Here is a 13,775-nt window from a genome sequence, read left to right as displayed (position 1 = left end):
GAAATAGCGTGCTTGACCATGGCAACAGGCGTCAGATTGGCGCCCTGTGACAAAAGTGCACATCAGCATTTGACATTCTTCAATATATGCATTAAATTAAGCATAATTTCTACATGAAATCTGCATAAACCATGGGTTCAATCCATGGTTACCTTTGTGAATTTGGGCCTACTATATGTCTAATTCTGATTTCAATTCAATTTCAATTTATTGACCATTAGGAAACAACATATTTACAGAAATGACATAATACTAATAATACAAAATATAACATAAGAGTCTTAAATCAAATACAAATAATGGTCAGGACCCCTAGAAAGCAAAACTGCTTATAACCGGGGCCCTAAAAATACACAAATGTCATAACAGGTAAAAAAAAAAAACACGCACCCACACAAAAGCACACAAGATAGGAAAGAAGATAAGATGAAAAAGATGATAAATACAATTACAGAGGGAGTTTTTTTTAAAGAATTGAACAAAAATAACTTTGATAATGCCTTGAATCATGAGAGTGTTGTGCTGTTTCTAATATCTGTGAATGAATTCATTCTTTCGCCCCAATATATCTGATCAAATTACGAAAAAAATTAATTTTAGAAAAAGGAATATGTAAATTGTTTTGTTATGATTGGTTTGGATTCAAGTTACATTTGATTTCAGAGTTGTGATTTTTTTAAATGAAACATTGTTGATTACACTAAAAAGAGAGAATAAGAAATATGTATGCTGACCATATATAAAATGTATTGTAATGTAATGTAACTCCTCAAATGAAAAAAAAAACCTGATCACTAAAATAAACTTTGAATAAGCTGTGTCTTGACAGTAATCCCATTGCTATATTTGAGGGGGGGGGGGAGGTTTGAAGAAATTGATACAATTCTGTTATTTTATTTGCCCTAGGAGCAAGTGCCTTCATTGCTATTATTTACAATATAGATATATATTTGCTTAATTGTAAGATGTTTTAATTTGAATTTGTAAATACTTAACTTGGACTTTTGTATTTGTTTACATTCTCCAGTTTTAACCGTCTTGACCTGCCACCATATAAGAGCTACGAACAGCTTACAGAGAAGCTTACCTTTGCTATCGAAGAGACAGAAGGATTTGGTCAAGAGTGAGGTGACCATCCAATCATCTCCAGTCAAGATTACCATGTCCATCCTTGGAATTCTTATCCAGCCAAATCATACTGACCACATGAATCAGATCTTCATATGATATCATTTTTGATACACTACCTGACATATATTATGAACATGAAATGTGACATGAAGAAGACAGGTTATTGTGATTCAAATAATATGACTTATGAGAATAGGATTTACCTACAGATTTCTTCATTTATATTATCATGATGATCATGAAGATTATGACCATTTTAATCTTGTTAATGGCTTCTGATACATGTATCTCTTTTCAGCTTCTCTATCTGTAGCATGGAGGTTTTATAGCACCTTCTCTTCAGTTCAGTGTGATATACATTCAAATCCTCAATTTCCCATTTGTAGCTTGATGTAAACTACTGTTGCATATTTTTAGATTTTTGTTAGATCAGAGGGTATATAGGAGTGTTGCTTCTAGTAGCATGTGATGACAGGATCGTGCTCAAGCTTTATAAGACTCATCTTGTAGTACTTTCATATGTGATTTCATTGATTAATTAACTAGAGAGATGGATCATTGCAGAATTAAAGACGAGAGAAGAATAAAAGATGTCAGCCATTTTGCTAATGCTTTGAAGAGCTCTTACAGTTGAAGGAAATGATATCAAGTCTTTGATTGATCCTAGCATACTGATTTGCAATCAATGGCTGAATTGCAATGCTCAGTTATTATTGCATGCTAAAACCAGCCAGAAACCAAACAGCCAGTGTTCTTTCATATTTGCCATCCATCGCAACCATTTGTGTCATGGTACCCAAGTAAACAAGATAGTACAGTTTATAGTATCTACAGCCATGAAGTTATTTGTTAACCCTACATGTATATAGCCTGGGCTATTTCGAAATTGCTTAGCCAAGGGGGGGGGGTAGGGGCTGTTTTTGCCCCCCCCCTCATATTGGTTATTGATCACGCTGAAAATTGGCATGCACGTCCCTCATGGCGTGATGTCCCACATTGGATAGTAAATTGTACCAAAATTATTCAAATTGATTTTTAATTAATTATCAAAATGCATAAAATCACAATCTTAGTAATACTTATACAATACTTAACACTAAAAGGACGGGGGGGGGGGGGGGGCATGATGCCCCCCTCAACGCTTTGCACGATACATCCATAACGCAAAAAGATAAGAGCCGCAAAATTTTATGACATTTTTCTGTAAAGTCTCGCGCAACTTTTGAGACCAAATTTGTGATGTACGGGTATAGTGTCGCGATGCCACATGACTGTTTATGAGGCAATGTCATACCGAAAATGGCTAATTTTTTTACTTTGTGTACAAAGTCTATGGGAGATGAAATTCATAAAAAGGGGATTATTTTTCATTCTAATTGGTCTGCTTAATCAATTTAGGGTTTAATTTAGTTGTTTATTGGTCTGTAATAATTTCCATTGAAAAAAAAAACAATGAAAAACATAGAAATACATAAGAAATTCTAAAAACATAGAAATACATAAGAAATTCTAAAAACAAAGTAATTTATAAGGAAAAATTTGGCTAAAGCAATTTTTATTTGGGGAAGCCTTTAAATAAGATTACAAAGATAACATCTGAGAAAACATGAAAATTTGAAGTGAAATTGGGTTTTAAATATGCAAATAATGTTCAAATAATGTTTTTTTATACTGGCTTGTAGTTTATGTGGTAAAGAATGTGCGTGCCAATATTCGACTGAATTGTGCAAACAGCGGCCAAGATCAGAAGGGTCCTCAATACATCTCAAGTAGCCCAGTCCTTTTAGGGTATATTGCTCCAAAACTGCTGAATTTTGGTCTGGGCACTCTTTTTAGGATACTCATCAAATGTATATTGAAAAAATGGTGATATCAATTTTTCTCTCGCCTGAACAAAGTTGACAGAGACTTAGTGATCACTCTTCATTTAGTCTGTTTCAAAATTTAAAGTTTTTGTTCAACTTGCTCCCATTGCTTTATTTCTGCATCAATTTTATTCACAGTAGGTACATATGATCCTTGGGTAATACCACATGTGTGTTGTTGAGGATGATGGGGTCAGTGGTCATCTAGAGGTCAAATGATATAAGGTCATGTCCATCCTTTTTAAAAATTTTTGTTCAACTTGCTTTCATTTCTCTATTTCTGCATCAATTGTGATTGCACTTGGTACATATGATCCTTGGGTAATACCACATGTGTGTTTATATTGATGATAAGGTCAAAGATCATATTGCATATTTTATTGATCGCGAAATCAGGCGAGATTCGTTCATGAACCACCTTGTTTTCTTATGTATTTTTATTTTTATGTAAATTTCTCATGTATTTCTTTAATTTTTATGAAATCATCAGTGGCACTATTTCAAGTCATAAATAACTTGAAATCAATAGCTTTTGATCATTAAAATTAAAAATATTGAAACATTTGTGAATTATTGCTAATGCAGATTTTGCATTGGATTTGAACTTGAAATCACGTTTTGGAGCAATTTTGGGTCTGACATTCACAAGTTTACGAAATGTTGCATAACTTCAGAACCTTGTACCCGTGTCGCGAATTTGGTCTTTAATGTTGTGCAAGGCTTGAAGGAAAAAACTTATGAAAAGTTCTGTGTGATCTTATTGCATTGCAGATATATCACAAAATACTAGTAATGTTAAGGGGCAAAAGCTGCCCCCCCCCCCCCTGTTCTAGATCTAGGGTTAATGCAGAATTTGGCTCTAATGATATGAATAGATGGAGGAATCAAGCACAGGTGTGCAATCACTGCCATAAAAATATACACTATCGGAAGCTCTGTTGATTCTTTATTTGTCAATGTATGCATACAAAGAAATTTGGATTCCTGTGGCTTTAACAATAATTAGATACAAAGATGAAAAATATAGTGTATCATAACAATATTGAAAACTGTACATAAACAACAACAAAAAATGAATTATTAATAGCTTTCTGCAATTACTTAAATATCCCTAAATTGATATAATGTCATATTCAACATTAGACTGTGATGTTCAGGGCCCCGTCTTACAAAGAGTTGTGATTGATCCGATCAACCACAGCTATGGACGGCCAGCAACGTCAACATCTAAAATGCAAATTTGTTCAAAATATTTTCTAGATATATGATGTATATTCATACATTCATTGTTTTCTTGAAGATTCAGTGTGATTCTCGTAGAAAAAAATTTATGGTAGAGTGAAAGAAACAAGTTGAAAAGACATTGGCCCCAATTCACAAAGGTTCGTTTTAAAAATCATTGGTTTCTTGTATGAATTACGTTTCATTTATTGCATATATAAAAAAATTTCCAATGCTGATGTGTGCTTTTGTGAAAGTGCACTGTGACAAAAGCATGCATCAGCATACATGTAGGACATTTGTTTAATATACGTGGTAAATAAGCGTAATTTATACAGGAAATCTGCATAAACCATGGGTTCAACCGATGATTTTCAAAACCACCTTTGTGAATTCGGGCCATTATCTTTCTAACACATGAACAAAGTATGGAGATGCTGTTTTTGTTTGTGTGTGTTTGAAGAATTAAAGTTAGTTATTTTATAAAAGGAGGAGACTTTTCGCCATAATGGGATGGTAATTTATAGAGATATAGATTATGGACATGTCAGATCTGCCAGTCAGAATGCCATATCACTAAAGATACAGTTGTAGCAAATTATTTTTATATTCATACTAGAGAAACTGTATCTTTAGGAGATGGTTGGCATATCTGAGAGTCAATCAAGATGCTGATATAATGCAAGCAAAGCATAAGTTCAACAGAATATTTCTAACTTGACTGGTAACATAGGAAGAATCAAAGAATATTTTGAAGGATTGTGGAAAGCGTCCATATTGGGAACAAAATTATCTGCGTGCAGCATGTTGGATATCTCCTCAAGAGCAAAAAGGAAATGTCTACATCTGAAAGATCTCTTTTTCAGTTTAATGCATTGACTGAGTAAGAAAGATCATCATGATTGTTAAAAGGTTATAGCGCATGGTTTCTGAAGATGAGTTTGGCTACTGAATGTACCACAGCATAGCATGCAATATGTCATGACTGCTAGGGTGTCCTGCCATTACAAATGCATGATTGGTTGTATCTAGGAGACCTTCACAATGTTTTGATATAATTGTTTTCTTCTTCAGCCTACATGTACATGTATCACTTGTTCAGTTGTGCCAATATTTGGACCTGGTTTTCCTATTTTCTCATCAAATTAATATAAATTAATATCACAATTTTAAGAAAATCAGCTGTAAATTCATAATTACAGTGGCCTTATCTTTCTGTATATTTGAACATTTTTCAACACGACAGATTGTACTTCTACTTGACATCTGAAAGATATTGGCAAATATGGAAAGCAAATTATTTATTCATTTGCCTTTTCCTGTAGGTGATTTATTCCTCATCCTTTTTCAGTCAAAATTATAATTACATGTATATCAAATCTACGATCTTATCATACTTCTTCACTTGCATCCAAAATGGAGTATAAATGATGGAATTGTCTATTTTGCTCTTAATTCTGTATAATTTGCATTCAATTTCCATGAATAAAGCACCAGCTTTCTGATATATTCCAATATTGATTTTTATTTGTCATTAGAGATTCATGCCATATGGATTCCACACACATTACTAATATGGTTATTAAATCTCAACAATATTGTGAATTATTATTTTTTTAATGTGCCATTTTAGTTTGTTCATTTGAATTTACGCATCCTGTATATATTTATAGATATTTTCACTCTCAGACTTATCAATATGTTTTTATTCAATTCTTTAAGTGTGAGCAATCACCGTAAAAGTCTAAGCTCTGTGTATTGATTGGGCCTTGGAATAGAAACTTTTAACCATTATAAAAAGATGGATTTATGTCCATTGCTTTTTGTCTCGCCCACTGGAGGTGAAGACGAGACTAAGGGATCCAAAAATTTGTCTGTCCGTAGTCACAAACATTATGACATAACTTTGCAACCGTAAGTCACTTTTCAACCAAACTTGGGTTGTAGATGCCTTAAGAGGACCTTCTTGTTACAGTGCAGTGAGAAGTCACATGGTAAGGTCAAAGGCCATTTGAGGTCAAATGTTGAAGTTTATGTGCAAGACTTATGAAACATACTCTGCAACCATATCTTTTCAACTAAACTTTGCTTGAAGCTGCACTAAAGGGACATGCATGTTATAGTGCAATCAAAGATCATATGGTAAGGTCAAAGGCCATTAGAGGTCGTGTGTTATCCCTAATTTAAATGGGCTATTTCTAAAAAAAAAAATTGTTTATGTAAAAAGACCAGGATATACTGGGAGGTCTCAATTTGACCACCCCCCCCCCCTTCAGATCTCGGCCGCTGATTTAAGAAATATCTACAAAAAATTGCGAGAACATGATTAATTTCTTATGTATTTTATTGTTTTTTAATTCTTATGTATTTCTTTGTGTTTTATTGTTTTTTAATTAATTTTGTCGGGGACCATTTTGCGATCATAGCATAAAATAAATCCATTCAAACCAACAAAAGTAAAAATAATCATACATTTATGATTTTTGGTTGAAAAAACAATTTGCATTGTACATGGAATCATGTTTTTTAAAGCAATTTTGGGTCTGACATGAGCTTACAAAATGTTGCGTAATCGATTCGCGTACCCGGGCGTCACAAATTTGGTCTCAAAAGATGCGCAAGAAAAGTCTGAGACGAAAAAATTGTCATTAAGTAAGGGTTAACCTTCACGCATGTAATATATCAGTGCAATAATGTAATTCACATCAAAGGGGTGGAGTAGGTACAGGGGAAGGTGAAAGGGAGTAGCATTTCATGAAATAGCCCTTCTTAAATTTTATTTTGTATTACATTCTATACCAGATATTTCATAATGAGGTTTGGATAATTCCGCTATTGTCTCATTCTCTGTCCTTCGTCATCTCATATAAATAGTATGTTGCTTTTTGAAATAATCAAACAAGACTTATTTGATAGCTTCGAAAAAACAACTTGGTTATTTTATCAATCATTTATTGTCATCCTCCTCAGGTTTACCAATACCTTTGGGGGAAAAATATATGATATTTTACCACAATATTCACTTTGCTTTTTCATTTTTTTTAGTCCTGTACTTTGTTCTAAAAGTGAGTGACCTAGACTTGTTTTCATTGTATGTTACTTTCCTTTATCTTATATTGAACAAAGGTGATGCACAAAAAAAATAATAATTCCAATGTATCTGTGATTCTGCTGCATGTAATAGTGCATACTAATAATTCTGCTTTATAAATTGTGCAATTGACAATACGATGTAGTGGTACAAACTTGTCAGTGGCTTTATATTACTTGTATAGGTTGTGTTTAGGACCGTGTTATTATGATTTATTTAATCTTCTTTATTGTGTAGTTATATGCAAAATATTGTTACAAAACAGAAATAGTGATGATGTATACACTTCATACATTTCAAATCTTACTCTGCAGGGCCACTTGAATTCTCTGTGTAAATCATTTCAGAAAACATTGTTGCCAAACCATTTTTGTTTGTCAGAAATTCTTGATTCTTACCAGTTTTATTAAGAGATGCCACCTTGTGCAGAATGCAAAGTTTTCAAAAGCTGCGATATAAGTGTACTGCAATGGAAGCATGTTCTCACTCCACAAAGAGCTTGTACATGACAGTGTTACTGAAGCTGTTGCCACAAACAATATTAGGAGTGAGAATGATCCATTTAACTGATTTTAATCATGGTGTTTTTAGTATGGCAGCAGAAGGGTCATTTTTACCCATGGAATTATGTAAAAATTTTATTTATTAACTTAAATTGTTATGATTTTCATGTACATTTAATTCCCAATTTATATTTCTGTATGATACAATAATATCACAAAAGTATATTAAATGTATATATTAATCTTGAAGTCATTTAAATATTTGTATTGCTTGAAATAACATTTGTTTTAAACTTTCATCCTTTCCCCTTTTCTGTCCTTTATTAAATTACTAGGTAATAAATCCCCCCTTAAAACATTATCTTGATGGAATAGGTAGTCCAAAGCATCTTTAGACAAAGTTCAGTAATATTTTCAGTGTTCAAATATGATGAGACAGATCCAGTTACTAACAGCTGCATATACTTGAAGTCTCAAAAAGTGGTCCAGAATTTAGCGCACAATTTCTGATATCATTATAATGCCATGGCTCATATTATTTGATGTCTAATGATTTCATTATTACATCACGAGTCAGGTGTATTGATGTCATGAGTTTGCGCAAGTTATGAAAAAGAACAAATTTCGTTGGTCTGCAGGTTTTGTTGCCATAGGACAAAATGGAAGTTTTCTTCCTCTGAACAACTTGTTTTGTGATGCCTCACATCCCATTGACTTTGCCCAAACAAATGTTGCTTAGCATTTTCATGCCTTGAGTGAACAAGCTTTGAGGTAGAAAAATGATAATGCTTGTAAGCATCTCATCTGTGTAAACAACATGAATATCAGGAAAAATATTGTATTGTGTTCACATTTGTCGGCAAAAATCATCAGAAGGGGCATTTAATTGTAGTTCTTTCTTTAATAGAGTCACTTTGTGAAGTTTTGATTGTATGTTAGATACCGTTTTTTTTCTTCTAATGGATATTGTTGTTTGATACCCCAATATAGTGTCTTGTGCTATTCCTACATGTAAGTATGAACCCATTTTCTAAGTGTTATGTGATTCATCAATGCACACTCTTCTTCCCTTCTGACACTTGGCCTCTGATGCATATTTGCTTATAAGGATACAGTGTATGCTTTAGTCCAAATAAAAGTAAGTGCCTTTTATTCTCTTGGTAAGCAAGAGAATATACTCATTCTTAAATGGGTAAAAGAAATTCCAAGAAGGAAACTGCATGGATACCTTGTGAAGTTCTGAATGTATTTAGGTACATGTACATGTATTTCATTATCTCAAATGTTGTAAAAATGCTATTCTTAAGACTAATTTGCAAATTTTGTGTCCTTTGCAAAGTCTGTATTGTGAAGATAAGATCAAGGCCACCACTCACATATATATCAGATCATCAATTTAACCCACACTGAACATCAAAGTCAATGCTTTTTTTAAATCATGAATCCTTTCAGTTATGAATTCTGACTTTCTGTGTACTTAATATTTAATTTTCACTCAACTGCTTCTAGACGAATAACCTGTATTTTTTTTATTGCACTGACATGACATACCTAGTCTGAATTTGGATATATGTAATACTTTTTGCATAAAATAAAAATGAAGACTGAGTTAAATGATGTCCTGTGAAGACATTGGCGTGTTTATTTCAATATGTATATCTTTTCCTTGTTGGGACAGAATTCAGAAAATGAAAATTAACATTGGTATTTATCTTTTGCCTCGATATATAATGCTGTTTGACTATTAGGTCGTAGATAGCTTTTTGAATTAATGTATTTAATCATTTTGATGTAACCTTGCAAAGGGTTTAAATGGGTGGCTTACACATCCCAAATAGTCATTCTCATATCTGTATTCAATCTTAAGCTCTACAGTGCATATCAATAAAAAGTTTACACTTTGAAAAAGTCCTGGGAATTGAAAAATATACATGGGAATAATATTGTCACTTATATTCTTGAGATTAGGTCTCATCTATCAAATGAATGTAACAATTTTGACAGAATTAAAGTGAGCACTGTCCAGTTTTGTAATCCTCACAGAAATCACTTTGCGCAGAAATGCTCATTTTCACGCTGTGTCAAGGGAAAAAGGTGAAAAACTATGTGGAATATTTCTCAAGCATTTCTCTTGCATTTTTAGCCAATTGAAATAAAACAGGTGCATTTAAACAACTTCGCCACCCAAATTAATATTTTAACCCTAGGTAAACACAAGCTTTTTCTTTTTTGTGCCAGCTTGATCTGAGGACATAACTGAATGCAAACAGAAGTTTATTTCAGACATCTCCAGCATTTTTTCAATAAGTTTTTATCATTTAATACTTGTTTCTTCATACTTTTCCTAAGCTTGACAATGATTAACAAAAGAAAATCAAGCCTAAGCCATTCATGTGAATCACAGCTCCGTGTAAAGCAGATATCATCACGGTGGCCTTGGTGTGTGTGGGGGGGGGGGGGTGTGCAATGGCGCTCTATGAAGTGTTTTGGGCAACAAACAAGTTCAAAAGGTAAAAGATAATCTTCAAATCAATCTTTGTAGCTTAAGTCCATGTGTTCTTCATGATTAACGCCTAATTTCATTCATATAATTATTTCCAAGTTCTGCGCAAATCATCTTTCACCAACTTTTCAAAAGTGGTGCTCAGTCAAGCAGAAAGATCGTCATTTGCTTAAAGAAATCTGTACCAATGTTTAAATGTGGAAAAGCTTCAGGATATTAATTATATATAATTTTACAGGATTATTTTTAAGTGTATTTTTTTGTATATGCACTGTATATTCTTCAAACATGTAATAATTGTACCAAACACTATTTCATTGTATAAAGTTCTTTTTGAAATTATATTTGCACACTCTGTCATTGCTTTGTGTCAATTATGTATTTCTGGCAAAGATATTGAGAAAAGAAATAACACGTGAATAGAAAACACGGTCTTGAGAATTGTATCATAGTCTGATAGAACTTGTAATAAAGCCCTTGTAAATCAGTAAATACAAAAAGCATATTATGGATTGGTATGATTTATGTACATTAATAAACAGATGAAATGTATAACATGGATAAAAAAAATGGTATATATTGTTTCTTTAAGTACTGTTGTGTTTCAGTTGCTTATGTCATTGTCTGCAAATTTATCAGAATGCATCCCTAAAGAAAGAAAAATAATAATCCAAGATATTCAAAGGGGAGAATTTCTTCAAGTCATGGATTAAATATAAGTGGAGCGCCTATGGCAGTCTCACCTGCATTAGGTGATTCAATATATCAACAGTAGTGACTTTGAAAACTACTATAAAATAATCATTCACAAAAAACACCATTCATATGATATTAAAATACTATGTTCATTGACCCTAAAGGACATTTGACTTTGATCGTGTGACCGAAGACTTGTGCAAGACGATCGGTGATACCTGAGTACCCTTCTGTCCACATTTCATGAACTAGATCCATAAACTTTCAAAGTTATGATGGCAATTCAACAAATACCCCCAGCACAGCCAAAGTTCATTGACCATGGTCATCATGTGACATGAAATTCAAGCAGGGTGTACACTTGATTACTTTTACGTCCAAGTTTCATGAACTAGATCCATATACTTTCAAAGTTATGACATTTCAAAAACTTAACCTTGGTTAAGATTTAGATTCCCCCAACATAATCTAAGTTCATTGACCCTAAATGACCTTTGACCTTGGTCATGTGACCTGAAACTCACAAAGGATATTCAGTGATACTTGATTACTCTTTTGTTCAAGTTTCATGAACCAGATCCATCAACTTTTAAAGTTATGATGAAAATCAACAAATACCCCCAACATGGCAAAGGTTCATTGACCCTAAATGACCTTTGAACTTGGGCATGTGACCTGAAACTCGGGCAGGATGTTCAGTAATACTTGAGTACCCTTATGTCCAAGTTTTATGAAATAGGTCCATATACCTTGTTATGATGCCATTTTCAAAAACTTAACCTTCAGTTAAGATTTTGATGTTGATTCCCCAAACATGGTCTAAGTTCATTGACCCTAAATCACCTTTGACCTTAGTCACGTGACCTCAAACTCCGGCAGGATGTTCAGTAATACTTGATAATATTTATGTTCAAGTTATATGAACTAAGCCCATATACTTTCTGAGTTATGATGACATTTCAAAAATTAACCTGAGGTTAAGATTTGATGTTGACGACACCGCCGCTGGAAAAACGTCGCTTTAGTCTTGCTCTGCTATGCAGGTGAGACAACAATCAAATTATTGCACAATATTGTGCTTTAAGATCCATTGTGGTAATTTAAGAGGGTACTCCAGGCTAAAAATATTATGGTGTTAACAGATAAAAAATATCAGACACAAAATTTGATCAAAATTGGACAAGGAATAACAAAGTTATAGTCTAGGAGATTAGGGGCTTTATTCAGAATTTTTGGTAGGGAAGGTTTGACAAGCTTATCTGGGGTAAAATATTGTGCCGATTCCAAAAATGTGAGTCTTATTGAACGTCCTGAAGATATTTTGGCAAATTTTATACCAAAAATGACAATTTTTACCACTCTTTGGAAAATGTTCCCATAACAGAATGTTTTTGTAACCACATCCAATTAAAAGGGCCTATCCTAAGTAAAAATGCACCTAGATTCCAGATAAAGTGGTTTCGTTTGCCAAATTACAATAGTACACTGTAGTTGTTGTTTTGGCCATATTTTGACCAAAAATTGCCATTTTCATGATTTTTTGTCCAAAATGTGTTCAAAATATTGATCAGAATTACAATTGGATGTACAATTGGATGTCTTTAAAAATCCAAGTTTATTTTTTAAATGTGCGCTGGATCATAACAATCAACCTCATGTAATTCATTCCGTCAGTTTTGACCTATGAGGGTCATTTTGGGTACTTAGACTAACTGACCATTCGTGCAGTTTTGCAATATGATCTGTGCAAATAGTTAGGAAATTGAAGTCTTCACCATGTTTAATCTTCTTCTCTTATCAAATGGGAATGCATTCAAAGGTCAATTTTTTGCTGAATTCAAATATATCAGTCTTAATGACCCTATTTAAAAGCTTTTATGGTAATTTTGACCACATTTGGCGCCCAAAATGACCAATAATATCAGTTCCGTTTATCCAAAAATACTTCAAATGTTACCAGAATCTTTACAAGGATGTGCTGTGACACCCAATACTGGTATATTAATCCTTTTAATTTAACATCTCAAAAGTACTATGACCACCCTGGTCACTTTGGCCACCTTGACCCCTGCCCAATGTGTATGTTAATTCAGCCTATAGTGAACATGATAGGACAATTTAGGATTGCGTTAATAATCAGTATTCTTTGTTGAATTGGGAACGTTTGAAAGCTTTTGGGTGAAAATCAATGCAATGATTTCACATGGATCAGTGTTATTGGCCTCACTATTGAACCCTTGGTCATTCTGACCACTTTTCCTCAGTAATGACCAGTGATCACACATTCTTTGATTTTATAACAGGGCTCAAATGTAGCTCAGTATCATTATCAGCGTGAGCTACGACACCAAGAATCAATGAAGTGTTAAAAATGTGATAAAAACCTTTACATCGAGCATAAGTAAGGTCATTTGACCATGCAGTGTGGTCATTTTCATGATTTTAGCCACACTGACCACATTGTAAATGTTAATAATGGAAACTTCACATATAGTGGACAGCAAATTCAAGAGTGAGATATTTCTAGCATCATTTAATGTTAGATACACCCTGTAAGACATATTTCAAAACTTTCTGAAGTAGATTGATATAATGATTCCAAATATATATATAAATATCATTCTTCATGACCAATTCTCAATTACCAATGACGTTTGCATGTATCAAAAAGGTTTCCGATGTTGCTGTTGCTCTGTATTTTATGTAAGACAATAAATGTGATTGGTAATGCGCCAAATCCACTCTGCAGAGTGCCCAAGGCGCAG

At 33.3% G+C, this 13,775-nt stretch overlaps 1 protein-coding gene across 1 annotated transcript in view; it reads left to right on the top strand.

Annotated features, from left to right (window-relative positions):
• LOC129254214 (E3 ubiquitin-protein ligase Su(dx)-like) overlaps positions 1-7,366 on the top strand; it is a 57,411-nt gene extending 50,045 nt beyond the window's left edge. The window contains exon 17 of the mRNA XM_064094860.1: positions 1,028-7,366. Coding sequence (XP_063950930.1) covers positions 1,028-1,127 — 100 coding nt within the window. The 3' untranslated portion in view covers positions 1,128-7,366. The remainder of the gene's footprint in view (positions 1-1,027) is intronic.
• Positions 7,367-13,775: the final 6,409 nt, after the last annotated feature.

This window comes from Lytechinus pictus, chromosome 2 (genome assembly GCF_037042905.1).
Source record: "Lytechinus pictus isolate F3 Inbred chromosome 2, Lp3.0, whole genome shotgun sequence".
In the NCBI taxonomy this organism is placed as follows: domain Eukaryota; kingdom Metazoa; phylum Echinodermata; class Echinoidea; order Temnopleuroida; family Toxopneustidae; genus Lytechinus; species Lytechinus pictus.
This window is presented reverse-complemented; position numbering and strand designations above follow the sequence as displayed.